Source organism: Lepus europaeus, chromosome 10 (genome assembly GCF_033115175.1).
Source record: "Lepus europaeus isolate LE1 chromosome 10, mLepTim1.pri, whole genome shotgun sequence".
NCBI classification, from domain to species: Eukaryota; Metazoa; Chordata; class Mammalia; order Lagomorpha; family Leporidae; genus Lepus; species Lepus europaeus.
The window spans coordinates 115,411,199-115,438,795 of record NC_084836.1 but is presented as its reverse complement, the minus strand read 5'-3'; the positions used below and the strand labels follow the sequence as shown (position 1 = coordinate 115,438,795).

General features: G+C 65.6%; 1 protein-coding gene across 1 annotated transcript in view; it reads left to right on the top strand.

The window, feature by feature from the left end:
* The window catches only part of RIPOR3 (RIPOR family member 3), a 59,333-nt gene extending 31,772 nt beyond the window's left edge, over positions 1–27,561 (top strand). The window contains exons 2-22 of the mRNA XM_062202394.1: positions 442–560; positions 6,946–7,092; positions 10,074–10,152; positions 12,564–12,587; positions 12,797–12,850; positions 13,430–13,579; positions 13,867–13,930; positions 14,160–14,203; positions 14,299–14,424; positions 14,511–14,656; positions 15,733–15,862; positions 17,130–17,645; positions 20,891–21,024; positions 21,736–21,853; positions 22,354–22,489; positions 23,029–23,190; positions 23,404–23,565; positions 23,755–23,957; positions 24,468–24,551; positions 26,452–26,542; positions 26,744–27,561. Coding sequence (XP_062058378.1) covers positions 442–560; positions 6,946–7,092; positions 10,074–10,152; positions 12,564–12,587; positions 12,797–12,850; positions 13,430–13,579; positions 13,867–13,930; positions 14,160–14,203; positions 14,299–14,424; positions 14,511–14,656; positions 15,733–15,862; positions 17,130–17,645; positions 20,891–21,024; positions 21,736–21,853; positions 22,354–22,489; positions 23,029–23,190; positions 23,404–23,565; positions 23,755–23,957; positions 24,468–24,551; positions 26,452–26,542; positions 26,744–26,844 — 2,790 coding nt within the window. The 3' untranslated portion in view covers positions 26,845–27,561. The remainder of the gene's footprint in view (positions 1–441; positions 561–6,945; positions 7,093–10,073; positions 10,153–12,563; positions 12,588–12,796; positions 12,851–13,429; positions 13,580–13,866; positions 13,931–14,159; positions 14,204–14,298; positions 14,425–14,510; positions 14,657–15,732; positions 15,863–17,129; positions 17,646–20,890; positions 21,025–21,735; positions 21,854–22,353; positions 22,490–23,028; positions 23,191–23,403; positions 23,566–23,754; positions 23,958–24,467; positions 24,552–26,451; positions 26,543–26,743) is intronic.
* The last annotated feature ends 36 nt before the right edge of the window (positions 27,562–27,597 follow it).

The following is a 27,597-nucleotide window of genomic DNA, read 5'->3' as shown; positions in this document are numbered from 1 at the left end:
CACCCTTCCAGCCCCACCCCTCCGCCCCACCCCTGCCCCGGGCACCTCCTCCACCACTGGGTCTCCCCCCAGTCCAGGATCCCGTCACTTCTCGGCAGACCCCACACTGTGGGGTCCCAGTGCTGCACTGGTCTCGCAGACCCGGACCCGGGCCCGGGCACCGAGGGCCGGCCGCTGCCTGCCTGCACGGTGCGTGTCCCCAGCACGCTGTTTGGCACCCAGGAGGTGTGGGCCTCTGGAGAGGAGCCCCGTGGGGAGGTGAGGGAGGTGCAGTCCCCCCACTCTTCCACAAGGCGGCGCTGTTCAGCATCAAGCGCCAGGCTGGAGACCTGGGTTCTAGACTTGCTTCTGTCCCTTGCCCCAAGCAGGTGCACTAACCCCCCAGAGCCGCAGTCTGCCCATCTGGGAGCCGGGGATGACTCTTCTGCTCTGTCCCTGCAGGTGACAGCCATGTCGGTGAGGGTGCGGTTCCTGTCCCCCGGGGACGCGGCGGCCGTGGGGGCCGTGGGCCGTAGCGCCTCCTTCGCGGGCCTCAGCAGTGCGCAGCGCCGGCGGATCGCGTAAGTCCTGGGGCGGGCAGGGCGCTGCCTCCTGCTCTGGGTGACCCTGAGGGTTGCCTTGGAGCCCGGCGGTGGCTCGGGGCAGAGTGGGCGTGCGTGGAGAGACCCCTCATTTCCTTGAGACCAGGGCAGTGATCCTCGCAAAGGCTCTGCAAGTTGATCTGAAAACAGAAGCTCAGAGAGCTTGAGCCACTCACCCAAGGTCGCACAGCAGAACCGGTCCAGGGCCGGGCTGGGAAGGAATGTGCCTTGTTTGGTAGACCGGGCAATGGGGCCGCCTACCCTGGCTCTGTGGCCTGGGGTGGGTGACTGCACCTCTCCAAGCCTTGGTTTGAGGTTCAAAGGGACGCGGTGCAAAAGGCAGGCGTCGTGACGTGTGGTGGCCGCTGGCCGGCAGCTGCACACGGCCAGCGCTGTGGGGAGCTCTCCCCAGGGATGCACACCGGTGCAGGGTGGGCCTGGCTGTCAACCCTCTGGCCGTGACTTCACTGGGGGGATGGCCAGGGCTGGGCCACGCGTGCCGCGGCCCCGGCAAATCCCTGGCAGGTGCAGTTCTGCTCCTGGGACCCCAGCCCAAGGAGCCCCATCTGCCTGCCCCCGGCTCCAGGGCCTCGAGTCTGGTTTCAGGCCCCGTGCAAGCCCCCAGGGTCCCACCCCGGCAGGGCAGGCCTGGAGGGCGGGGCAGCTTTTCAAGCATCTGACAGCCCCCAGCCCCTGCCTGTTTGTGGAGTAGGTGGGCGGGCGCGTGGGGGTCCCCAGCCAGGGCAAGCTTGGTCCCTGAGTTGGTCAACAATCAAATCTCCCCGCCCACTCGCCTCTCTCTGGCCGGCTCCCTCCCGATGTGAGCACCCCAGAGTTGAAATCCGGGGGTGCTCAGCAGGACGCGCCCCTGAATTCCTGCTGACTCGGCAAGTATTCATAGAGCGCCTCCTTGGGCCAGGCCCCGTCCCGGGCTCTGGGGACAAACCCAAGTCCGCCCTCCTGGCCCTGCTGTCCTCAGCCGGCAACAGAGACTAAGCCAACAGTACTCAAGACAGAGGCGCAGGTGACAAGTGTGGTGGAGACACCAGGAGGTGAGGGAGGGGCAGCCAGGCTCTCCAGGGGCTTGTTTCAGTGAGGAGGCTGGGGGGGGGGGCGCAGAGGGGGTGTGGGGGGGGCAGCCTGGGTGGCCATGGACACCCGGGCGCCCTCCTGGGGCCCCCATGGAGCCTGGGCTCCCAGTTCCGGAGCTGCTGTCACCTGGCCTCAGCCCCTCTGCACCCTGGGGAGACAGGAGGGAGCAGGGCCGGTCCTCACTTCCTGTCTGCCCACTCCCCCCAGGGGTCTGGACAGGGCTGTTTGCTCTGTCTTAAGCGAATAATAAATTTTTCAGAGACAGCGACAGGGCTCTTTCGTCTACTGGTTCACTTCCCAGACGCCCACCGCGGCCGGACCCAAGCCAGGGGCTGGGAACTCAGCCCAGGGTTCCCACGGGGGGGTGGGGGGGGCAGGGGCTTGAGCCGCCGCACCTCTGCCTCCGCAGGAAGCTGGAGTCTGAAAGGAGCTGGGGCTGAAACCCAGGCCCTGTGATGCGGGCGGGGGCGTGCAGGCAGTGTCATGCTCACCCCTAGAGAGCGCCTCCCAGTCCTCTGTCGGCAAGCTCATCGCGAAGTCACCTGGTGGGGCATTTTATACTAAGGTGTCAATGACTGCTACAATAAGTCATGTCCATTTGGGGGCGCTGGGGCACAGGCAGAAGGAATGAGGGAGACGAGGGCTGAGCCCTGACCCCTCCCCAGCCAGGCAGGTACCCCCGGGCCAGGAGCCGCTGCCGTGGGGCTGAGTGGGGATGGCTGGGAAGCGTGGATTTGAAAACTGAGCAGCAGCGGTGGCTTCTGGGGAGGAGGCGGCTCACGCTAGGTGTGGAGCAGCTAGTGTGAGCAGCTCTGGGCACAGCCTCGGGCCAGCGGGACCCAGGAGGCCGGGCTCACACTTTAAAGCCCCAGGGGCAGAACCTGAGCCCTGCGGTGCGGTGTGCTACCTGTCGCTGTCACCCAGTGCCACCGGACGCCACGCTGAGGCTGTCGGTTGGTCTTGCCCCTGCCTGCCTGGCCCAGCGCCCTCCGCCTCCAGCGCTTGCACCTGTAGCAGCCACACCCGCCCGCCAGCTCACGTGGGGGCCTGGGGCCACGGGTCGCTCGTGCCCGTCCGCATTTCCGTCTGGCAGGCCGGGGGCTGTTTAATATTTACTGAGTGCCGCCTCCTCCCAGAGCTGGTGCGATATCCACCCCCGGCAGCCGCTCCCGGCCCCGGCGTGTGTGACACCCGGGCCAGACACGCAGCCTGGTTTCGCCATCCGGAGGCCACATGGGAGTGGCCAACACGCTGGTCCTGGCGCACCTCAGACAAGGAGCGTGGGGCTCAGGGCTCCCGTTGGAGCTGGTGCCTCCTGGTGTGGCGGCGGCAGTGGTGAGGAGGGAGGTTTCCAGGCGCATGGGAGGGGGCCCAGGCAGGGGCCGGTGCACCCTGGGAGCTGGCAGTGCGTGGGCTCCCCAGCGCCATCTCTGAGCTGCCTGTGCCCGGCCACAGCCCTGCTCTCTGCCTGTTTGCCGGCCTGGACATGGCAACCTTGTGGAGGACCTGTTCCAAGAGGTGGGTGATGTGGTGGAGGGGGCCCAGACCCGGGGAGGCGCGACCAGATGGGGGTCTCAGCCCCTCGGGCTTCAGGGAGTGGCGCTGGACCTGTCATCCGGGTGAAGAGCAGCCACGGCTGACACGGCTCAAGCGCCAAGGCTGCGGTGGCTTTTCCGGGGCTCCGAGCCCGTGACCCCACTGCAGCCTGGCCGCGGAGCCCTCCCATGCACCTGCCTCCACGGCATTGCTGCTCCCTCCTGCTCCGCGCTCGGGCCTTGCACAAGGCGCCGGCTGATGGATGATTTCAAAGACCAGGGCAGGTTCATTGAGCCACACCAGGGGGCCCCCTCTCTGCCAGGTGCCACGGGGAGCCCTCTGCCTAAGCCTCCCGGCAGCTTTGCCCTGGTCTGGGCACCACAGATGAGAAAGCAGAGGCACAGAGAGGTTTGGCAACTTCCCTGAGGTCACACAGCTCCGTAGGGGGCAGGGCTGGCTGCAGACCTCGGTGTGCGGCTCTTGTTCCAACTGCTCGCTGCCTGCCACCTCCCAGGTGGGTGCCTCGAACAGCGCGCCCAGCAGGTGCTTGGTGTGTGTCTGCTGATGGGACAGCACCTCCTGACAGCTGTTGCTAAGGAGAATGGGGCTGGGGGCGGGGTTAAGTGCCAGGGACCGCTGGGGCTGGATGTGTGGCCCGGCCACCAGGCCAGCAGGATCCCCAGCTTGGTGAGGCCCCTGGGGTCCTGGGCAGGCTGGCAGCCTGTCGGGCGTGCTGGCATACAACCGGGCCGAGGCTAGGGGATGCCCGGGCGTGGGGCTCAGTCCCTGTGTCAGCTGGATGGCCAGGGCGGCTCAGAGAAGCTCCTCTGGGCCGGGTACACAGTGGTGTCATCTGTGTGTGGCACGCACAGCATCTTGCCCAGCTGGAATTGCAGCCTGGCCACAGCTGAGCGTGCCGGGGCCAGGCGGGGGCAGCGGCCTCGCGGCCGGCCTCTCTGAGCTGGCCAGGGCACTGGACTGGCCCTGCGTGTCCCCTGCCTGTTTCCCCGGGGCCCGCCCCCTCCCCCCAACCCCAGGACCCTGGTGGAGGAGCCAGGCCCCGCTCCCCTGTGCACACGCGTGTGAGTGGATCCCGTGCCCTTGATCTTCAACCTTGGACGTCAGCAGACTTTGAAGAGCTCTAGGAAGACTGGGAGCTGCATCTCCTTAGCTTAAGGAGATCTCCCGAGTGGAGCAGAAATGGGGACCCCAGAAGGCAGTGGCCCCCTAGGGCACCGGGAACAGGCTAGAAATGCGGATTCCTGGGTCCCACCCCTGGCCTACTGAATTCCACACCCAGGGCCCACACTGCCTCCTCCCTCCTGGTGTTTCCTGGCCCCGCCCCCAGGTGGGGGCCGGAGATCCCAGGCTGAAGGTTCGGATCCCTCTGGGTCCAGGTGCCTGCTCTGCCGCCTGGGAGCTGCACAGTCTCTGGCGCCTCACTTCCGGGAGCCTCAGTTTCCCCACTCTGCAATGGGTTAAGATTAACACCTGCCTCACAGGGCGAGGGTGGAAGGAAGTGGTTCCGAGGAGCCCTGGGCAAGCACCTGCCGCAGCAGTGCCGTGTGGCCAAGTGGCGTGCTCAGGACCCCTGGGCTCAGGGTGTGGCCGGCCTGCGTCCAGGTCGTCTGCTCTGGGGACTCCTGGTTGTCACTGCCAAGTGCCAGGAACTGGACCTCCCTTGGAGCTGACCCCCGACCCCTGCCCTGCCTGGTCCCCTCCTTCCTCTCCGGCCCCCACAGGCCACGCCCATTTCTCCCTCAGCCTCATTCACTCTGTCCCCGACCAGGAACACCCGATGGGCTGTGCCCATGGCCCATTTCGCCTCTCGAGGTCCAGCTGCGAGCTGTGAGTCCGGGTCTCTTCTCCAGTGAGAGCTGGGTGGTCACTGAACACCAGGCTGTGGGAAGGGGAGAGACAGGCAGGATGCCATGACCACGCCACTGGCTGACGTGTAGAAAGCACTGGCATTGCGTTAGCGGGGCGCCTGGGGTCCAGTGGAACCCCCAGGGCCGCCCTCTGATGGAGCCTCTGTTACCCCATTTTACAGCTTGGGAAGGGAGCTGGGTGGGAAAAGGAGCCCCAGCTCGCAGGCGCTGGAGTGGAGCAGGTTCCGGGTCTGCTCCCCGAGGCTGCGCTAGGCCCCTTGCTGCTCAGCTCTTAGTGGGGCCTGGGCTGGAGCTGCTTCCGGGGCGCCCCGGGGAGGGGAGTCGGAGAGCGGGCTGGCTGCTCCGCTCTAAGGATTGGCACGGAAGTTCTTTTTTTTTTTCTTTAAACTTATTTGAGAGGGGTGAGGGGGAGAGAGGAAGAGGTGTCTTCCATCTGCTGGTTCGCTCCCCAAATGGTCACAACAGCAGCCAGGGCTGGGCCTGGCCAAAGCCGGGAGCTACCTGGGTTTCCCACACTGGTGCCGGAGCCCCAGCACTCGGGCCATGTTGCACTGCTCTCCCAGGTGCATTAGCAGGGAGCCGGGTCAGAACCTGTGCTCACATGGGATGCCGGTGCTCACAGGCGGGGGCTTAACCCACGGCAGCACAGCGCCGGCCCTGGATGGCGTCAGTTCTGAGTCATTTCCGCCCACAGCCCTTCTGTGGCACGTGGGCATCTGGAGATGTCTGCAGGATGCAGAGTGGACTCCAACACAGCTGGTGCCAAGCGCAGGCTGTGTCAACCGGCCTGGCCCCCGCCAACCAGCCTCGTCCCCTGCCAACCAGCCTGGCCCCCACCAACCAGCCTGGCCCCCACCAACCAGCTGGTCCCCCACCTGTTGGGTGAGCCCCAGGAGCTTAAGAAAGGGCCCCACACCAGGGCAGCCAGCTCTGCGCTGGGTCGAGGGTGCCCTGACCCTGTACGACTTAGTCCCCAGACGCTGCTTCGTCTCTGAAGGGCAGGGAGACCCAGCTAGGAGGCCTGAGTTCCTAGGGATCATCCATTCCTAGGTGAAACGGAGCCAGCAGGCTCATGTTGCAAGGCTGTGGGCAGCTGCAGGCAAAGCTGGATCCAGGAACGCTGTCGTGGATTTGGTCTGATCTCTGTCGGCTCCAGTGGCAGAGGGAAGCTGGGAATCCAGTGTGTGTTTGCCGGCTTAGCCATGCCAGTGGGAAGAGCCTGCTGCGTCTGTGAGTTCTCACCGCACTCTTAGCTGGTTCCTGCCCAGACTTGCGACCCGTGCTGCTCCCTGGGCCAGGGGAGTGGGGTTTGTTGACTGACCCAGGCCTGGGGTGTGGTTGGCCTCAGAGTCCCCGTGTGTACAAGCGTGCATGTGCAGGCTTGGTGAGAGGTCAGGCCATCATCCCCCCAGAACCACTCGTGTCAAGCAGAGCCGGGCGATGCCCCAGAGGGAGATCGGACACTAGGAACAGAGGGAGGGGAGCGGCTGCTGGCAGGCCAGGCCCACGGGTGCCAGGCAAACTGCAGGGCTACAGCTTGGCCTCCCTCGCAGCTTTGCCTGCACACAAACGGGCTGATGCGAGAGCTTGGCCTCTGGGTGACCTGTGTCTAAGCGCCCTCCTGGTACCAGGCTTCTGTTCTTTAAATCCTCAAATCCAGGCCCCTCATTTAAATATGGGGAAACTGAGGCCCAGAGAGCCCCAACTTTCTTGAGAACCGCCCCCCCCCCCAGCCTGGAGGGCTGGGGCTGGGACCCAGTGGGGTCTCCCGACTCCCTGGGCCTGCCCTGGGAGAGCCCCGCCCCTCGCCCTGCCCTGACCCCCCTGCTCTCCTCCCCTCCTCGCAGGAAGGGCAGCAGCAGGAGCTCCGTGAGGTCACGGACGCCCGTCCGAGCGTCCAAGGCGTACGGCACGCTGCGCAAGGGCGCCGTCTGCCTGGACCCCAAGCCTCAGCAGGTGAAGCGGATCTTCGAGGCGCTGAAGAGAGGCCTCAAGTAAGGACGCCGGTGCCTTGGGAAGGGGGGAACGAGGCTGGGCCGTGTCTGGGAGCGGCCCCGGGGTTTTAGCTCAGGCTCGGGGCTTGCGAGGTGCTGGGTGCAAGGGGGAACAACGCGGAGAAGTCCCTGCCCTCCTGGCGCCTGGCGCCGATGCCTGGTGGGGGAGCGGGGCCACGTGGAACGCATAGTGTACCTGACAGCGGAGGTGCGGGGAGGAAGGGGTCAGGGCGAGAGGTGCAGGGGTCGTGCAGGTGCAAGTGCTGCCTGGGGGCTCCGGGTTCCCGTCACAAGAGCCTGAGTGGGTGACAGAGTGAGCCATGCAGAAGTGGGAGAATACCGCTGGCCCAAGGAGCTGTGAGTGCAAAGGCCCTGGGGCACGGCGAAGAGTCCAGCACAGCTAGAGTGGGAGGTCAGAGGGCAGGGCCGGGTGCGTGGGGCCCTGTGGGCCGTGGCGAGGTCCCCGGTGCTGGGTCTGGGTGAGCCACCGAAGGCAGGCGAGGACCCACACTCTGTCTCCTGGTGCCGGGGAAGAGGGGTTTCTGGGGGTGATTTCTTCCCCCACCCCCAGTGCTGGGGACTCCACTGCTCCCGCGTGTCCCTGTGTTGCGTGCCCACAGACCGTGGAGTGGCTCCCGGATTCCAGGCTGTGGCCCCTGCCTCCATAGTGCCGCCCCTGCCGCTGCTCCCATCTCCTCCACGGCTCCCTGCTGCCCTGGGAGGGCGTCCAGGGTCCGTCCCGCCCTCTGCTCCCCAGACTTCCTCTCATTGCTGCCTCCCTGCTCCTCTCGCCAGCCACGCGCTCGGCACCTGTCACTCATTCTCAGCAGTGGCCCTGCTCTGCTCTGTGTCCCTGAGCCGTGTGGGACCCCTGCACCTGCCTTCCAGGGGAGGGAAGTGTGGCTGGTGGGGGAAGCGGCCATCTGCCACCCCAGGCCTGGAAGCAGGAAGTGCTAGAAGCTGCCAGAACCACTCCTTGGTCTGCCCCTCCCCCACACACCTGCTGGACCCCCCCACCCCCCACCCCTCCACCCCCTCACCCCCTACCCCCCACCAGCCCGACCCTCACATTCTCCTGCCACTCACACTGTCCCACGGTGCTGCCACAGCTGGTGGGGGTCTTCCCCCACACCGGGGCTCCCCTCCCAGGATGGCTTGCAGGGTCCCCTGTGGAGGGCCGGTTTGAGATCCAGTGTGCAGCGGCCGCCCCTTCTTCCTGGGGGGCTTGGCCCTGAGCAAGCCTGGGCCTGCACTGGGGGAGGTGTCAGCGGGGCCCAGAGAGGGCAAGCGGCCCTCTGGGGCGACCCAGTCAGTTCCCGGTGGAGCCACCATGGCTGCCTTGGTGCTGTCACAGGGCCTGGCTCAGCGGCACGGGCTCCCTGGGGCTCACGGCACAGAGAAAGGGGCACTGGCTGGTCTCAGGCCTGGTCCAGCCCCCTCCCCACTTGTGGCCCAGTTTGCAATAACAATGCAGGGGGTGGGGGGCAGGGAGGAGAACATGCTGGCCTCCGGCCTCCACTGGGGTTGCCATCTCTCTGTCCTGGGGTCGCTCGCTCTCTCTGTCCTGGGGTCGCCCTCTCTCTGTCCTGGGGTCGCCCTCTCTCTGTCCTGGGGTCGCTCGCTCTCTCTGTCCCGGGGTCGCCCTCTCTCTGTCCTGGGGTCGCCCTCTCTCCGTCCCGGGGTCGCTTGCTCTCTCTGTCCCGGGGCCGCTCGCTCTCTCTGTCCTGGGGTCGCCCTCTCTCTGTCCCGGGGTCACCCTCTCTCTGTCCCGGGGTCACCCTCTCTCTGTCCTGGGGTCGCCCTCTCTCTGTCCTGGGGTCGCTCGCTCTCTCTGTCCCGGGGTCGCCCTCTCTCTGTCCTGGGGTCGTCCTCTCTCTGTCCCAGGGTCGCTCGCTCTCTCTGTCCTGGGGTCACTCGCTCTCTCTGTCCCGGGGTCGCCCTCTCTCTGTCCTGGGGTCGCCCTCTCTCCGTCCCGGGGTCGCTTGCTCTCTCTGTCCCGGGGCCGCTCGCTCTCTCTGTCCTGGGGTCGCCCTCTCTCTGTCCCGGGGTCACCCTCTCTCTGTCCTGGGGTCGCCCTCTCTCCGTCCCGGGGTCGCTTGCTCTCTCTGTCCCGGGTCCGCTCGCTCTCTCTGTCCTGGGGTCGCTCGCTCTCTCTGTCCTGGGGTCGCTCGCTCTCTCTGTCCTGGGGTCGCTCGCTCTCTCTGTCCTGGGGTCACTCGCTCTCTCTGTCCCGGGGTCGCCCTCTCTCTGTCCTGGGGTCGCCCTCTCTCCGTCCCGGGGTCGCTTGCTCTCTCTGTCCCGGGGTCGCTCGCTCTCTCTGTCCTGGGGTCGCCCTCTCTCTGTCCCGGGGTCACCCTCTCTCTGTCCCGGGGTCACCCTCTCTCTGTCCTGGGGTCGCCCTCTCTCTGTCCTGGGGTCGCTCGCTCTCTCTGTCCCGGGGTCGCCCTCTCTCTGTCCTGGGGTCGTCCTCTCTCTGTCCCAGGGTCACTCGCTCTCTCTGTCCCGGGTCCGCTCGCTCTCTCTGTCCCGGGGTCGCTCGCTCTCTCTGTCCCGGGGTCACCCTCTCTCTGTCCTGGGGTCGTCCTCTCTCTGTCCCAGGGTCACTCGCTCTCTCTGTCCCGGGTCCGCTCGCTCTCTCTGTCCCGGGGTCGCTCGCTCTCTCTGTCCCGGGGTCGCTCTCTCTCTGTCCCGGGGTCGCCCTCTCTCTGTCCCAGGGTTGCTCGCTCTCTCTGTCCTGGGGTCGCCCTCTCTCTGTCCTGGGGTCGCTCGCTCTCTCTGTCCCGGGGTCGCCCGCTCTCTCTGTCCCGGGGTCGCCCTCTCTCTGTCCTGGGGTCGCTCGCTCTCTCTGTCCTGGGGTCGCTCGCTCTCTGTCCCGGGGTCGCTCGCTCTCTGTCCTGGGGTCGCCCTCTCTCTGTCCTGGGGTCGCCCTCTCTCTGTCCCCGGCTGTTTCTCCACCTTCGGCTCCTCCTGCTCTCCCGCAGGGAGTACCTGTGCCTGCAGCAGGCTGAGCTGGATTACCTGTGTGGCCGTCACACGGACACGCGGAGGAACTCCAGGCTGGTGAGAACCCCCCCACACACACCTTCTCCCAGCTGCCAAGATGGACCCCCCCCCCCCGCCTCAGTCAGGGGTCTGGGGACTCAGAGATGCGCGGAGCAGACTCCTGAGATGCGTGATGCTCACCTTGACCCCGACGGGTCAGACCCTGCGGGTGGCCCTCACTTCCCCTCTGGCCTAGAGGTGCCTGGGAGGGGGCGGGGGCCTGGAGCCCTGGCCGGAGCACCCTGGATCGGGCCGGCCTGTGTGGTGCCCACAGGAGTCTTGGCTGCGTCCCAGTGGCCCTGCTGGTGTGCTGGACTGAGCCTGCTGCCCCGTGGCCAGCTGCCGGCAGCTCAGTGCCACCGTGGGGCAGTATCTTTGAGGCTGGCCTTCGCCGTGTGTAGCCAGAGGCTCACTGGTCTGGAGCTTCTGCCTCCGCCGTGAGCAAAGCCAAATTCAAAGCCAAGACCGAAAAACTGAGACGTCCTGTTGACTTGAGTTCCAGCAAAACCAATGTTTAAGTACAAGTAGATCCCGTGTGATCTGGGGACACACAGCGAATTGTTCTTGCTTACGGGGGATGTGAACTCGGACTGGGTGTCCTGTGCCTTCCTGGACTGCACGGCCAGCCCCCCCCCCCCAGGGTTGCTCCTCCCTCTTCCCCTTGCGAAACCCCGCCCGCCCCTAATAGATTCCTCCTTGGAAGCCCGAGCCGTGGGCCTGGTGCCCAGTGCAGAGCGGCCACTGGGCACGGGACGGGGGGAGACGACGCGCAGAGCCTGCTTGAGGGCTGGTTAGGGGTGCGGGGAGGCCTAAGCTTTCTCTCCACATAGCCCCAGCCCCATCTGGATCTAGGCAGGGTGGGGGAAGGGAGGGCCCCCAGCCCGTGTGTGGGAGGCGAGCTCTGGCACACTCTGCCTCACCAGGCCCCGGGGCGGGGGCAGCTGGTCTGTGGCCAGCGCATATGAGGGGAGGAGGTCCTTCCAAGACCCCAGCTCCACCCCATGTCCCAGCAGCCACCCTGCCCGGGCTCCCCCACCCCCAGGGGACCGCAGTTCCCACACAGGACCCCTCCCCTCCCTCTCTGGTTCTGCTCTAAGGGAGGCAGGTATGTTTGTGTTAAAGCCCCATTTCACAGACAGGCACACTGAGGGCAGGGTTCTGCTTCCCCGCACCGACCACACCCTGGCCCCTGAACGCAGGGCCGGAGCACCCCGCCATTCCCACAGCCCCGACCTCTGCCCCTCCAGCCGCCCACCTACAAGTCCTAGCCTTGGCCGAAGCCGTCCCTTACCGCAGGGCGGGGGAGTCTTATCTCTGCCGAGGGCTGTGTGGATATTTTTGACATCCATCCCAGGCCATACAAAGTGATCAACTTATACGTTAACCTGCTAGAGATGTATTGAATTTATTTTTTTTAATATTTATTTATTTATCTGAAAGGCAGAGTTAACAGAAAGGAGAGAGACAGAGAGAAGTGTTCTATCCGCTGGCTACTCCCCAAATGGGCACAGTGGCTTCTTCTAGGTCTCCCACACGGGCACAGGGGTCCAAGCACTTGGGTCATCTTTCACTACCTTTCCCAGGTCATTAGCAGGGAGCTGGATCAAAGTGGAGCAGGGGCTGGTGCTGTGGCGTAGCAGGTAAAGCCACCACCTGCAGTGCCAGCATCCCATATGGGTACCGGCTTGAGCCCTAGCTGCTCTACTTCCAATCCAGCTCTCTGTTGCAGCCTGGGAAAGCAGTGGAAGATGGCCCAAGTCCTTGGGCCCCTGCACCCGCATGGGAGACCCGGGAGAAGCTCCTGGCTTCAGATTGACCCATCTCTGGCCATTGCAGCCACCTGGGGAGTGAACCAGTGGATGGAAGACCTCCCTCTCTCTCTCTCTTTCTCTTTCTCTGCCTCTGCCTCTCTCTCTCTGTAACTCTGCCTTTCAAATAAATAAATCTTAAAAAAAAAAAAAAAAAGTGGGGCAGCCGGGACTCGAACCTGCATCCCAGTGGCCCTACCTGCTATGCCACAGCGCTGGCCTCGATGAACTGAATTTCGAGACCCGCCTGCAGCTGCTATGGCAGGGCCGGACCCAGAGATTCCACGGTGTTCCACGGCTGGGTGGGCAGACCCTCCCCACCCTGCCTCACACCATCAGTCACAAGGGTGCCCACCTGGCTGGGTGCTGCCCAGGCCCTGTTCTATCCCCGAGGCTCAGAGAGGTTGAGTAACTTGCCTGGGACACGCAGCTGGGGACAAATGGAACGGGACCCAGGGCTGCCTCCCCCAGCACGCGCATGTCTGCTCGCTCCTGGTGGCCTGGCCATGGCCCTGATGTCTGAGCCCCGGGAGGGGCAGGGCTGGCGGGGACCTAGGCTCCCAGGCCTCGGAGAAGCGTGAGGGACCCCAACGCTGCTCTCCTTCCCGTTTGCCCTCACAGGCCTTCTACTACGACCTGGACAAGGTGAGTGAGACCCCGAGGGGGCGGGGCCTGGGCACTCAGTCCTCTGGGCTGCCCCACGGGGGGGCCCCTGCACCTCCTCCCCAACTTCCGAGTGGGGACAGGGGCTCAGCTGACTGGGGGTGGGGAGGGCTGCCTGGCACCGAGCCGGGAGGGAGGCAGGGCGCCGCGGCTTCCTCTAAATCCGCTTTTCTCGCTGTGCGCGGGGGAAGCACACGCGCTCCGTGGAGAGGCACATTCGGAAGATGGAGTTTCACATCAGCAAGGTCAGGCGCCGGGGGCGGGGCCGCCGGGGGCGGGGCCGCCGGGGGCGGGGCCGCCGGGGGCGGGGCCGCCGGGGGCGGGGCCGCCGGGGGCGGGGCCGCCGGGGGCGGGGCCGGAGGCCACTCTGACTTCAGGTGACTGCAGGCGACCCCTGGCCTTGGGCCAGGGGGGACTGAGAGTTGGTCCAGAGAGACCTCATGCTTAATTCTAGAAGGCTGGAAAGACTGAGTCCAACCACCCCATCACACAGACAGGGAAGTAGAGGGCTGAATAAGGATTTTCCAGGGCCACGTGGCAAGTCCCTTCAGCCTGGTGGTGCACAAAGCCTTTCACCCCCTTGCTTTATCCCAGGTCCCCATAGGCGGCCAGGTTGGCACAACCCCACCCCCTGCGTTAGGGTTGAAAAGCCAGGCTGAGAGGGAAGGAGACCGCCCCGCCCGTTTGCTTAGCGCCCGCTGTGCACCTGCTGCCGGGTGTTGGGGGACAGAGCGGCCCCGCCCCCGTGCCGCGAGGGCGCAGTGAGGGCTGGGCTGGGGGCGGCTGCGTGGGCAGTGGTGCCCACCGGCTGCGTGCGGCCGCAGGTGGACGAGCTCTACGAGGGCTACTGCATCCAGTGCCGCCTGCGCGACGGTGCCTCCACCATGCAGCGGGCCTTCTCCCGGAGCCCGCCCAGCCGCGCCTCCCGCGAGAGCCTGCAGGAGCTGGGCCGCAGCCTGCACCAGTGCACAGAGGTGGGCGGGGGCTGGGCCTGGCCGGGGGCTCCTGGGACTCAAGGAGGCTGTACCCCACCCCCAGTGCATGGCCCCTCCCCCCACTGCGCACATGGACGTGTGACCCCCAGCGTGCGCCCCTCCCCCCAGCATGTGCATGGACGCGTGACCCCCAGTGTGTGCCCCTCAGCACATGGCCACCCCCTCCAGTGTGCCCCCCCCAGTCTGTGCGTGGGTGCGCGCACCCCCAGCGCGTGCCCCTCCCCCTGCGTGCCAGCCTGGCTGATCCACCTGCTGGGGCTTCGCAGGACATGTGGGTCATCGAGGGCGCCCTGGAGGTTCACCTGGGCGAGTTCCACATCAGGATGAAAGGTAAGGCCCTGGTGAGCATGCGTGGGACTGGGGGCTCTGAGACTGCTGCGGGGGTAGGGAGAGCTGGCCGGGACCCGAGTCCAGGGCAGCCCTGGCCTTCACGCTTGGTGGCCCGTGGCCTCCGGGAAGCTGCTGTCTCTGAGCCGGAAGCCGAGTGAGCCTCGCTTTGGGGCGCCCGTGGGGGACCTGCGACCCCCACGCAGGGGCAGAGCAGCTGTTTGTGTTCCAGGCTTGGTGGGCTTCGCACGCCTCTGTCCTGGAGACCAGTATGAGGTAGGGCCGCCCTCGGTGGGGGAGGAGGGGTCTGGCCTCGGGGTCAGGGGCCGACCTGGCAGGTGGGGGCGGCTGATGCAGCCCCTGGCCCGCAGGTGCTCATGCGCCTGGGCCGCCAGCGCTGGAAGCTGAAGGGCCGGATCGAGTCGGACGACAGCCAGACCTGGGACGAGGGGGAGAAGGCCTTCGTGCCCACCCTGCACGAGAACTTGGAGATCAAGGTCGGGGGTGGGGCCTGGGCGGGGCTGGAGCTCCCCCCCCCATGCTTGGCTCAGAGTCACCTCTGACCTCTGACCTCCCCGCCCAGGTGACCGAGCTGCGGGGCCTGAGCTCGCTGACGGTGGGCGCCGTGACGTGTGACATCGTGGACTTCTTCTCCACGCGGCCGCAGCTCGTCGTGGTGGACGTCACGGAGCTGGGCACCATCAAGCTGCAGCTGGAGGTGCTGTGGAGGTGAGGGGCAGCGCTGGCCACGCTGGGCCCGTGTCGCCTGCCACTGCCACCCGGCTTCGTGACTCTGCATCCATGCCCACCCTGGAGTCCCCCCGACCATGCCAGCTGCCCAGGGGGAGGGTGGAGGGCCTGACCACACCCTGGGCCTGGCGTCCGCAGTGGGGACCTGGGGTCCCTGCCATCAGCCATCTTGGGCTCTCCTCAGCTCCCAGCCCACGTGCCCACACCCTCTGAGTTGTGATTGGTTTTTTTGGACAGGCAGAGTTAGAGAGACAGAGAGAAAGGTCTTCCTTCTGTTGGTTCACCCTCCTCTGGCCCCGCCCGTCACCGCCCCTCCCTTCCCTGGGGTCTCCAGAGCGGCCGCTGTCTCCCCCGTGAGCTGGGTGGATTCGGGTGCCAGCGCTGGAAGCTGCGGGACCGAGCTGGCCTCTTGCCCGAGGTTATCTGTTGACTGGGGAGCCCCATGCGTATACAAGGCTGTGGGCCACGCGGCAGCCTCCCAGCCCTGGGGCCAGGCCACTCCAAGGACCCCGCGCTCCTGCTGGCCTGCAGAGCCCCCCACCCCCGCAGGTAGGACGGTGTCCGGAGGAGGTGCCCGCAGTGCCCTGGGGTGTCGCTTCTCGGGCCCTCGCAGTCAGGCTGGGCCAGGCCACCTCGCACCAGGCCGGCCTCTGTGCAGACGTGTGTGCCCGCGTTGGCCCTGCTGGGCTTCTGGGGGGCCCCGAGCTGGCGGGGAGGCCCGAGGGTGCCCTGAGATCGTGGTGGCCCCGTCCCAGCCTGTGTGTCCTCGGGGTCTGTCAGGGTCAGTGGCGTTTGCAGAGTAGGCTGGGGGCTGACAGTGACATAGGGCTGAGTACCTGCTGTCCCCACTGGGGGACCCCACGGTGGCCTGAGCGAGCGGCTCTGTGCTAGGCGCCTTCGCGTCCCCCCGGGAGCCACCCACTGGCCTCACAGGCCGATCCTGAGGGCTCCGGGCATGGTGCTCACCCTCAGGGCAGCCTGTGGGCACACGGTCAGGTGGAGGCACACGCTCCCCGCCCACGGGCCCCAATGCCACTGCCTACTCTCTCCTCCAGCCCGCTGGACTCCGAGAGCCTCCTGGTGTCGCCCGGCCTCCCAGCCAAGGCTTCTGTGGGCAGCAGGAAGGGCTCCTTGTACACCTGGACCCCCCCGAGCACCCCCAGCTTCCGGGAGAGGTACTGCCTGGTGAGTGAGCGGGCGGTGACGTGGCGGGGGGGGGTCTGGGGTGGCTGAGCCGCCAGCCAGGCGCTGGTGCTGGGTGTGTGCTGGACACTTTTCTGTGCGCTTTCCCTCCTGTGCCGCTTCCTCCTGGGGGCCTCCAGGATTGGCGTTGGCTATTCCTCTGAGCGCCTGGAACCATGCTCCCCGGATGACCACACCCCCACGGCCGGCCATGGCCTTGGCCTCTTTCCCTGTTCCAGATCCACCGTGTCCCCAGTGGTGCTTGCCATGGTGCGCACGAGATGCCCCTTTCCCTGGTCCCCTCAGAGCCACGGACGCTCCATGCCAGCTGCAGGCCCACGTGTGTCCCCTCCGTCCTCCATGCCATGGTGGCCTTTTGCGCCCGGCCGCATGTTTGCAGGCGGCTCTGCCCCTGCCCCTGCCCCTGCCCCTGCCCCTGGGGGGCCTTGAGCTCCCGTTCCCACCCACGGTGGTCCGTGTGCGGCCGCACCAGGCTGTGTTCACTGTGTGAGCAAGAAAGCTCTCGCATGGGAGCGCTTGCAGCGGGTGCCCCAGCGGGGTCCTGGCACTCCGGGGAGCTCGGGTTCCCTCTGAGCTGGGACTGGGAATTGGCACGAGGAGGCTCCCGTGCGGGTTAGGGGAGCCCCAAGAGCAGTGACAAAACCAAGGCCCTCCCATGTAGTCCGGGAGCGGGGTGACACGGCTCTGGTCACCTGGGGAGAGGGTGGCTTCTGGGAGCTGGCGCCTTGGAGGGAGAGGATGCTCCCTTGCTCCCTCACTCGCTCTCTGCGATAATCCACTCTTGCTGCACGGCGTCATTCATTCACTTCACTCATTCAAACTGCGAGCCGGGCTCTGCTCTCTGTGTGGCGAGGGCTGTGCAAATCGGACCCACACAGCCAGCCTGTGGGGCGCAAGGAAGGAGAGCGGGAGGCAGGGGGCTGGTGACGCTTGGGGAAGGACCGGAGGAGGGGAAGGCACAGGCCACCAAGGCACACAGCACACGGGACTCGGGGTTATCGGCAGAGAGCAGCCAGAGCAAAGGTCCTAAGGCAGGAATGTCTGAGCGAGCCTCGAGGGCGTGGGGAGGGGCAAGCAGCCACTGAGGCCGGGCAGGAGTGAGCTGGGCTGACAGGGTCCTCTCGGCACCCCTGGGGTGCTGGTCGTCTGAGCAGAGCTGAGAAGGTGGGCGTCTGGGAGAGCAGCCCTCCTGGGGTCTCGCCGTGGCCCCTGGGGTGGCTGGCGAGGCCCTCGCACTCCCTCTCTCCAGTCTGTGCTGCAGCCTTCGCTGCCGGCCCAGCCGAGGCCGCCATCCGTCCTCAGCTACCCGTCCGACAGCGACCTGCGGGGCCCCAGCTCGTGGGGCCGGAGCCAGGAGCTGCCCGAGATGGACTCTTTCAGCTCCGAGGACCCCCGGGACACCGAGACCAGCACGTCGGCGTCCACCTCGGACGTGGGCTTCCTGCCCTTGGCTGTCGGCACCCCCGCCTCGGTGCAGGAGGAGGGCCCCCTGCCCCCGGGCCTCCACCTGGAGCAGCAGGGCTGGAGGAACTTGGGCGGGGACAGCCTTGACCTGCCCTGGGGCTCCCCGGACCACACTGGCACAGCCCCGTGTCGCCAGGAAGGCCAGGCCGAAGGGGAAGCCGGGCTCGGAGACGAGGGGCCCGGCCTGGCCCTGGCCGAGCCGCTGCAGGAGGTTCTGGCCTTGCTGAGAGCTGTGGGCCCCACCCAGCCGCAGCTCCGGGAGCTGGAGCGCCAGGTCCTTGGCTTCCAGGACCGGCTGAAGGTACGAGCAGCCCCGCTGGGCCCAGCTGATGGGGGGGGTGGGGGCTGCGGTTGGCGTCTGCGCCTCAGCCCTGTGTCTCCTTACCTGTCCAGTGGGGGTGACGCCGGGCTCATCGGGCTGGGAGGAGGAGGGGCCGAGGCAGCCTGGGCTCGCAGTGACAACTCACTCCGCGTCCAGCCCCAGCCCGGCTCCATCTCACAGCGCCAGCCCCGGGCTACGGCTGCGCTGGGTTCCCAAACCCAGGGTGCTCGGAGCCCCACCCGGAGGAAGCTGCAGTCGGCCTCCACACCCCGCCCACTCCCCACCCCCAGGCATTCTGGGTTCACAGAGTGGCAGGTGCACGGGCAGCAGGTGGCTGTGACCGGGGCCTACGCCGGGTTGATGATCACATGAAACATGTGACAACGGCACCTCTGGCGCCGCATAACCCGAGAACCCAGCCTGGTCCATGTGGACGGCGCCAGGAGCCCTGGGCGCTGTGTCCCCAGCCTGCGGAGCCTTCCCGGCACGCTGCCGAAGGGGCTGGAATCTCTTTAACCTCCGCTAACTCTCCCACTACGCTCGGTCCCGTTATTGCTGTGGTCTTTATGCCTGAAAGTTGCAAGGAAAATTTTTAAGAACTGACGTCAGGGCTGGTGTCGTGGTGCAGCGGGTAAAGCCGCCATCTGGGAGCCAGCATCCCATACAGGTGCCGGTTCGAGTCCCGGCTGCTCCACTTCTGATCCAGCTCTCTGCTGTGGCCTGGGAAAGCAGTGGAAGATGGTCCCAGTGCTTGGGCCCCTGCACCCATGTGGGAGACCTGGAAGAAGCTCCTGGCTCCTGCCTGGCCCAGCCCTGGCTGTTGCGACCATCTGGGGAGTGAACCAGCAGATGGAAGGTCTCTCTGTCTCTGTCATTCTTTCAAATGAATAAATGAATCTTTTAAAAAAAGAAATATTATCTTTTTGGGGTATTTTGAAAAGATTTACTTGAAAAGCAGGGAATTTATTTATTTGAAAGAGGGAAAGAGAGGTCTTCCGTCCTCTGGTTCACTCCCCGAATGGCTGCAACAGTCAGGGCTGGGCGGGTCCGAAGCTGGGAGCCAGGAGCTTCCTCTGGGCCTCCCACGTGGGTGCAGGGACCCAGGCACTCGGGCCATCTTTCCGATAAATAAAATCAATAAAAATGATTCTAAGCCATGGTTTGTAGTTTGACGTTCTAAGAAGAAATCACACAGACATTTGCATGTCAGTGTACACAAACGTGTGTGAGCGTATGGGAGTCTGCACACACGTGTGAGGTACAGGCGTGTGGATGCACAGGAGTCTGCACACATGTGTGATACAGGTGTGAGCATATGTGAGTGCACAGGTGTGAGTGTACAGGTGTGTGTGTGTGTGAGTACAGGCGTGAGCACACAGAAGTCTACACACACACACACACACACAGCGATCCTCTTCACTCGGGAGGGGTCTGTGTTTTCCAAGGCACTGACCTGCCGCAGTCCATCCTTAGCCCCAGATCAAGGCTGCAGGCTCGTTCAAGGTCACTTCCAGGGACCTGCAGAGCGGCACAGAGCCCGATGGCCCAGAGGGGGCGGGCTCTGCCTGCCCATGCGGCTCCTCTCAGGCCTGGTCCCTCATCGGGCTGTGCTGTCCACGTCCCTGCGTAGGCGGCCCCAGTGCAGAGCCTCCGCGCGGGCTGGGGTTCCAAGAGCGAGGGCTGTGCTGTTCCTTAGTCGCAGGCGTGGCTGGCGGTGCCTGGGCTGTCAGCGTGGAGCCTCGGTATCCATCAAGCGTGCTGTCTTCACACACACAGGCTCTGCACCGATTGGCTGATGTGACCCCTGGTTCCAGACTTTTCCAGGCACCTAGCCCAGTATTTCCCCCGGGAGCCACTATTTGCTAACTCAGGGTTTGGCTGGGACGTGTAGAACACAGCTCCCTTGCCTTTCTTTTTTAAAGATTTATTTACTTTAAAGAGTTACAGGGAAAGAGAGGCAGAGAGAGAGGTAGGAAAGAGAGGTCTTCCTTCTACTGGTTTACACCCCAGATGGCCGCAATGGCCAGAGCTGCATCCATCCAAAGCCAGGAGCTTCTTCCCTGTCTCCCACATGGATGCAGGGACCAAGCACGGGGACCATCTTCCACTGCTTTCCTAGGCGCGTTAGCAGAGAGCTGGACTGGAAGTGGAACAGCCGGGACTCGAACCGGTGCCCACATGGGATGCCGGCACTGAAGGCGGTGACTACCCGCTGCGCCACAGCGCCGGCCCCAGCTCCCTGGCCTTTCAAGAATCAGTGTGTGTGCACGTTCACGTGCACGTTCGCTCAGGCTTTCCTGTTTGGCTCAGTTTGTGTGGGGCAGGGCCTGGCCGTGCCAGGGTGGAGGCAGCCCTGGCGTCGGTGACATATGCCAGGGAGGCCCAGCACCACCCCTGCTAGCCGGGCGGCTTGGCTCGGCTCTGCTCGCCCCTCTCCTGGGGAGAATGGAGCCCTGGAATCCTCAGGCTCTGGGGAGCTTCGGAGCCTCCTGGAAGGTGTTCGGCCTGGCCGAGGCCACATTTAAAACTAACCTGGAATTGGTTGTCGATGGTTCAATGCTGGGCGGTTTCTTGTATCTGGGTTTTCTAAAGATAGGATGATGCCGTAGCCCGGGCCACGCCCAGAGGCAGGTGCACACTGGAGTGGAGCCGCAGCCTCTCCCCAGCCCTGCCCGGTCTGCTCACCTATTCCCATTGCTTCTCCTGTCCTGGGGCAGGGGAGTCGTCTGTGACCCTGGGGAGGCCTTCAGATCTGTCTCCCTCATGAGGTGTTTTTAAAAAAAGATTGAAAGGCAGAGAGCAAAACTTCCATCTGCTAGCTTACTTTCCAAATGGCCACAATGGCCAGGGTTAGGCCAGGCCACGGCCAGGAGCCAGGAGCTCCATTCTAATCTCCCATGCGGGTGCAGGAGCCCAGGCACTTGGGCCGTCCTCCGCTGCTTTCCCAGGTGCATTAGCAGGGAGCTGGATCAGAAGTGGAGCAGCCGGGACTCGAACCGGCATGCATATGGGGTGTTGGCACTGCCAGCGGCCCCGCTCCTTCGTGGTTTTGCTCCATGCCATGTCACAGGCCACTCACTGCCCTGACAGTGGGCCCTGGGGCCAGCAGCGGGGGCTATGCTGAGGGGCAGTGGTGGAAGTGGGAGGGGAGACCCTAGTGGGGGTTCTGGCTGGGGGTGGGGGGCACCCAGTGCCGCGCTCAGGCCTGGCCGCCCCGTCCACAGCCCCGCGGAGGCCGGCGGGAGGAGCACGCCTCGGCCGAGAGCCTGACCAAGTGCATCCTGGACAGTTTCGCCTTCCTCAACTCCCACTTCGCCTCCGAGCAGCTGTCCCTGGCCGTAGGCTCCCGGGGTCCCCAGTGAGTGCACCCCAGCTGGGACCGACTGGGGGCCCTTTGTCCCTGCTTCCTTCTGGTCTGTCTCTCCCACTGCCCTTGGCCTGATTCCCGTTCAAGTCGATTCCTTTGTGCGAACTCCGCCCCAGGCCCCAGTCTGCCCCAGCCCACCCACTGCCGGCCCCAGAGCAGGTGGCGGTAACCACGGAGTGAGTGAGGGTGTCCCCGTGGCCCTGAGCCTTCCGCTGGAAGGATGGCTCCCAGATGAGGGCGGGGCCCGCAGACGACCCATGCAGCGTGGCCCATAGTGATGACAACGCCTCCCTCCCCCGCTGTGCAGCTGCCCCGGCCCCCAGCACGGCTGCTAGGGCCTTCTCCCGCACCCAGAGCTCAGCCCAATGTCAAGTCCAAACGATGCCTGTGAGGGCCGAGGATGAGCTGGGCCCCAGCACCCTCACCCACAGTGTCCCGCTGACCCCTCACGGCCCCACTTCACAGATGGGTCAGTTGAGGCTCTGGGACACGTCTGAACCTGGCTTCCCACTCTGAATTGGGCACCCTGGAAAACTGCCGCCCACGTGGCCCCAGCCCCGCCGCATGTCTTCTCCTTTTCTCTCGGTTTTCTCCCAGCTCTAACGCCACCTCCTGGGAGCTGGAGGGGCCCCCTGAGCTACCCCCAGAGGGAGCTGAGCTGCTGACCAGAGCGGTCACCCTGTTCTCCCCAATCCAACCCAGCAGGGACTGGACCTCACCACCACCGTCGCCACCACTGTCCCAGGAGCTGACGGCCGGGGCCCCGGAGCTGGACGAGCTGCTGGCTGTGCACCTGCGCGTGTGCAGAGCTGTGCTGCAGGTGGCTGAGGCCTGGTGGGGGTGGGGGCGGGTCGTGCCCCTAGCTGAGGGTCCATCCTGAAGCTGGAGGGGAGCCTGGGATGGGGCGAGGCCCGTGCCCCCAGAGCTGCTGGGAGTGGAGTCCCTCCGCAGAGGGTGAAGGCTGGGCCAGGGTGAGCAGCTCTCATTTGAAAGATGCCAGAGCCTCAGTCCACACTGGCTCTGCACAGGGTACTGAACAGCTCAGAGGCGGGCTTCAGGCCCGGCTGGCTCCAGGGCTTCGGCTGCTGTGGGTGGGTGAGGGGGTGTCTCTTCCTCTCTCACCTCTGCTTTGCAGCTGGGTCGGCTTTGCTTCCAGGCCGGCCCCTTCTGGGGGGGGGGGCAGGGGGTCCCTGGGAGTGCAGGGTGAAGCTGGGGAGCTGCCGCAGGGAGCGAGGGGCCGGGAGGGAGCCCTGGTCTCGATGGCTGCCCTCGAAGGGGCCAGGGCTCCACCCTAACCTGGCGCTCTGGGGCTGTTTCCAGACACTGGCGGCCCCACACGTGCCCAGGCTGGTCCAGGAGCGCCTCCTGGAGGAGGCGGTGCAGCAGAAGCGGGTCCTGGAGACGCTGTCTGTGCTGGACTTTGAGAAGGCCGGCAGGGCGGAGTCCATCGAGGAGAGTAAGCACCTGTCCCTCCCTCCCCAGGTCAGCGGCGTGAGGGTGGTGGCAGTGGGGCCCAGGGAGCCTCGTCGTGTCCCAGGGTGAGGCAGAGGCTGGGCTGGGACCAGACCTACCCACTGTGGGGGTGGGGGGACAGCCCTGGAGTTCACGGCACCTGTGCTCCGAGCCTTGGCTTCCCTACCTGTATGATGGGCAGCTACTGGTAGGGTTCAAGGAGGTGACCCCTAGGCCACACTCACGAGTACCCAGTGTGCACCTCTGCCCACCCCTGGCCCAGCCCCCGGGACTGGCCCTCTGGGACTCACAGGTTCCTGCTTCCCGGGGGAGGGGGGTGTGAGGGCTGCAGGAGGTGACCAGGGCGCGGTGCCTGGAGCCCGGGCTGCTCACCTGTATCCCGTGGGAGCCTGGGGAGGGACAGCCTGCAGCTGCTGAGTCTCCTGTCGCTTCCCCGGCCCCTCGAGTCCCAGGGGAGGGACATCCTGGGCCTCCTGTCCACCCCCCCCCCCGGCCACTCTGGTTGCTGACCCTGGGTCTCAGTCATCCCGCAGGCCGCGTGCAGGAAGGGGAGCCTGGAGCTGTGGAGGGGGTGCACGAGGCCCGGCGCAGTGCTGTCCTGCCCCGCCACGGTGCTGCTGAGCCAGCTCAAGAGGACGTTCCTGCACCGTGTCCCGGGGAAGTACCCGGGACAGCTGGAGATAGGTACTGCCCCGCCCCCTCCAGCCCCCCCCCCCCCCCCGGGACTCGGACTCCAGGACATGGAGAGGTGCCCAAGGCTGCGGAGTCAGGGCCGGCCCGGGGCACTCGGAGGCCACGGGCAGCAGCCTTTCCCGCCCTGGCCTTGGCCCCGCTGAGCCACTGGCACGGCCCCGGGGTCAGCAGCTCCTCGCCTCACTGCCTCCCCCGTGTGGCCAGTGTGCCGCAGGCTCCTGGAGCAGGTGCTCAGCTGCAGTGGGCTGCTCCGGGGGGCCGGGCTCCCCGAAGTACAGACAGTCACCTGGTTCCAGTTCCTCGGCTACCTGCAGAGGCACAGCATCTCCGACCTGGAGGGGCACTTGGCCCAGCTCACCAAGGAAGGTAGGGGCCGGCAGCCCAGTCCCCGGGGCACAAGCTGTGTGTGCATTGGAGCCCTTGCTAGCGGCTCTCCTAGACTGGCCCTGGCACTCCCTCGGCTCGTGCCGGGGTGAGCTTCTCCGTGGCTGGGGCCGCCGTGCTGCCTGGCCCCGATCCGGGGAGACCCCGGGCCCACTCTCCCCTGTCTCCTAGTCACACTCATTGAGGAGCTGCACGGCGGCGCACAGCTCAAGGCCGTCAGGAAGCTGCAGGGGAAGCGGCTGGGCCGGCTCCAGCCCCTGCCCCAGACCCTGGGAGCCTGGGCGCTGCTCCAGCTGGACGGGCCCCCGCGGGTGTGCAGGGCGGCCAGCGCGCGCCTGGCCAGTGCAGCCTGCAACTCCAGCTTCCGGGAGAAGGTAGGGCAGCTTCCTCCCTGGAGGACAGGGAAATGGGGGCCTGGGAGGGCCCCAGGCTGGGGCTGCCAGGCCATGGAGGATCTGTGTGACTGCATCCCAGTGTCCCTAAGAGCCACACGTCTGCTGGCTCCTGGGGCGGTCACTTGCACACTGCTGAGAGGTGGGATGGTCACCTGTGCATCTTCTTGTCTAGAGCTTGTGGCTGGCTCGTTAGGGACGCTGTGTTGGGTGCATCTGCTCCACCTTAAGACGCTAGGCTCGGGGAGGGGGGCTTTTCTGAACATCAGACAAGAGCATCCTTTGTCTGATCACCCGGTGCCTGGTGTTTAGGGATAACCTAGGCACCGGCATCAGTCCCGTGACTGTGGCCGCCTGGTCGAAGGCTTCCAGGCCGGGTTCTGAGTTGCATTTGGGAAAAGGGAGGAAGAGTGTGGCTTGGGGTCGGCTCTGGGGGACAGGTGACCCCGGGGGCCGTGGATTCTGCTCCCGCACAGCTCTGGGTCCCCGCAGGCTCTGTTCTTCTACAGCCTCGCCCTGGCCGAAGGGGATGCAAAGATGCAGCAGGCTGCGTGCCTGGCGCTCAAGCAGCTCAGGGTGAGTGCGAGAGCCTTCAGGCGATGACGCAGGGCCGGGCGACCCCACTGGGACCAAAGACCTAGGGCGCAGCAGGGTTAGGCAAGGAGCAACTTGGGAGACCCACGTTAGCTATGAGCACTGGCCCAAGTCCTGGCTGCTCCACTTCCAATCCAGCTCCCTGCCCGTGAACCTGGGAAAGCAGCACAAGATGGCTCAGGTGCTTGGGTCCCTGCACCCATGTGGGAGACCCAGATGGAGCTCCAGGCTCCGGCCAGGCCCAGCCCCGGCTGTGACGGCCTTTGGGGAGAGCACCAGCGAGCTATCACTCTGCTTTTTAAATAAGCAAACATGAAAAGCCCCCCCCAGGCACCTAGCAGGTGGTTTTAGAGGTGCAGCTAGGCTGCCCTGGAGCGCAGGCTCAGGACGCAGGGGCCGAGGGATCGGGGCAGGGAGGCCCAGAAGGCCTGTGGATGGCGGCAGTCCGTCCCGCTGGCGGCCTGGGTCGTGGCAGGCGTCTGACGGACGGACTGGGAGGCTGCGGGAGAAAGGGGCACGCGCAGCTGCCCATGCCTGGGCTGGGCCCGACGCCACCTGCTACTGACGGGGTTCCACCTGCTACTGACGGGGTTCCTCCCGCTACTTACGGGGTTCCTCCCGCTACTTACGGGGTTCCTCCTGCTACTTACGGGGTTCCTCCTGCTGCTTACGGGGTTCCTCCTGCTGCTGACGGGTTCCTCCTGCTACTTACGGGGTTCCTCCTGCTACTTACGGGGTTCCTCCTGCTGCTGACGGGTTCCTCCCGCTACTTACGGGGTTCCTCCTGCTACTTACGGGGTTCCTCCTGCTGCTGACGGGTTCCTCCTGCTACTTACGGGGTTCCTCCCGCTACTTACGGGGTTCCTCCCGCTGCTTACGGGGTTCCTCCCGCTGCTTACGGGGTTCCTCCTGCTGCTGACGGGTTCCTCCTGCTACTTACGGGGTTCCTCCCGCTACTTACGGGGTTCCTCCCGCTGCTTACGGGGTTCCTCCCGCTGCTTACGGGGTTCCTCCTGCTACTTACGGGGTTCCTCCCGCTGCTTACGGGGTTCCTCCCGCTGCTTACGGGGTTCCACCTGCTGCTGACGGGGTTCCTCCCGCTGCTTACGGGGTTCCTCCCGCTGCTTACGGGGTTCCACCTGCTGCTTACGGGGTTCCTCCCGCTACTTACGGGGTTCCTCCTGCTACTTACGGGGTTCCTCCCGCTGCTTACGGGGTTCCTCCCGCTGCTTACGGGGTTCCTCCTGCTGCTTACGGGGTTCCACCCGCTGCTTACGGGGTTCCTCCCGCTACTTACGGGGTTCCTCCTGCTACTTACGGGGTTCCACCTGCTACTTACGGGGTTCCTCCTGCTGCTTACGGGGTTCCTCCTGCTGCTTACGGGGTTCCTCCTGCTACTTACGGGGTTCCACCTGCTACTTACGGGGTTCCTCCTGCTGCTGACGGGTTCCTCCCGCTACTTACGGGGTTCCTCCTGCTGCTGACGGGTTCCACCTGCTGCTGACGGGGTTCCACCTGCTGCTTACGGGGTTCCACCTGCTGCTTACGGGGTTCCTCCCGCTGCTGACGGGTTCCTCCCGCTGCTTACGGGGTTCCACCTGCTACTTACGGGGTTCCTCCTGCTGCTTACGGGGTTCCTCCCGCTACTTACGGGGTTCCTCCCGCTACTTACGGGGTTCCTCCCGCTACTTACGGGGTTCCACCTGCTACTTACGGGGTTCCTCCTGCTGCTTACGGGGTTCCTCCCGCTACTTACGGGGTTCCTCCCGCTACTTACGGGGTTCCTCCTGCTACTTACGGGGTTCCTCCCGCTACTTACGGGGTTCCTCCCGCTACTTACGGGGTTCCACCTGCTGCTGACGGGTTCCTCCCGCCCTGACAGGGCGTTGAGAGCATCGATGAGCTCGCCCGCCTGTGCCAGTCGGAGCTGGAGGCCGTGCGCACGGCAGCCCGGGAAGCCACACTGTCGTTCGGTAATGTGGGGTGACAGAGGTCAGCCCGCGAGGCGGTGGGGCGCTGGGACCCCGGCCTGGTGGGGAGCCGACCCCCGTGTCTTACAGCGCGCTGGCCTCTATGGGAGCATTCCTTACAGTTCGCTGGGGAGGGGGGCTCAGTCCCTGCTCCCTCATGGGGACCCCGGGGGTGCACCCCGACACTCGGCTTTCCTGTCGCAGGGGAGAGAGGCCGCTTGGCTTTCGAGAAGATGGACAAACTTCGCATGGAACAAAGCGAACTCTCTTGCCAAGAGGCAGATGTGGAAATCACAGTATTTTAAAGCCCCGCGCACGGACGTCCCAGCTGGAACTGCGGGGTGGGTGTGTGGCGGCCCCAGGCTCCACGCGCGGCTTCTGCACAGAAGGGCAGCACAGAGCCCGGGGGGCCGTGTGGCTGCACTCAGGGCTCCGCTTCTGGCTCGAGAACGACCTTTGGCCTGATGCGGGGCTGAGCCAGGGCCAGGGCCAGGTACGTGAAGGCCTCGGATCACAGGTTCCGGGGCGCACGGAAGGAACCAGAGGCTGCCTCCCTGCATGCTGGGACCTGGGGGGGACAGCCAGCTGGCCGGGCCCCCGGGGGGCTCCAGAGCCATTTGCACAAGCTGCACCCAAATGCCGGCGGCTGACCACCTGTGGCCGTGTTGACAGCACAAGGAGGCCGGGCCGTTGTGGGCCGGCGCCCCTTCGCCTTGGCCACACCAGTCAAGGTGGAATTCAACTTTTGAAACAAGCCACCTTAGGGCTGGCTCCGTCTGCTGCGCCAGTGGCACTGGCGGACTCCGGGGAGGGCTTCGCTGCAGGGCACGTGGCTTTGGAGACAGGAAAGCCCCTGTTCGAGATGCCTGTGGCGGGGCAATACCGCAGGGCCCGGATGTTGCTGTCAACACCAGCACCAGAGGGCGCTGTGTAACTCCAGCCGCCTCCTGTCAACTGCCTGTCTGCCCTGGGCTTTTTGTCTAATTTAGTATTTATTTGTCTTGTGTGTCCAATCTCCTGAAACTTCAATTACAACTATTTTAATGGCTACTTCACTT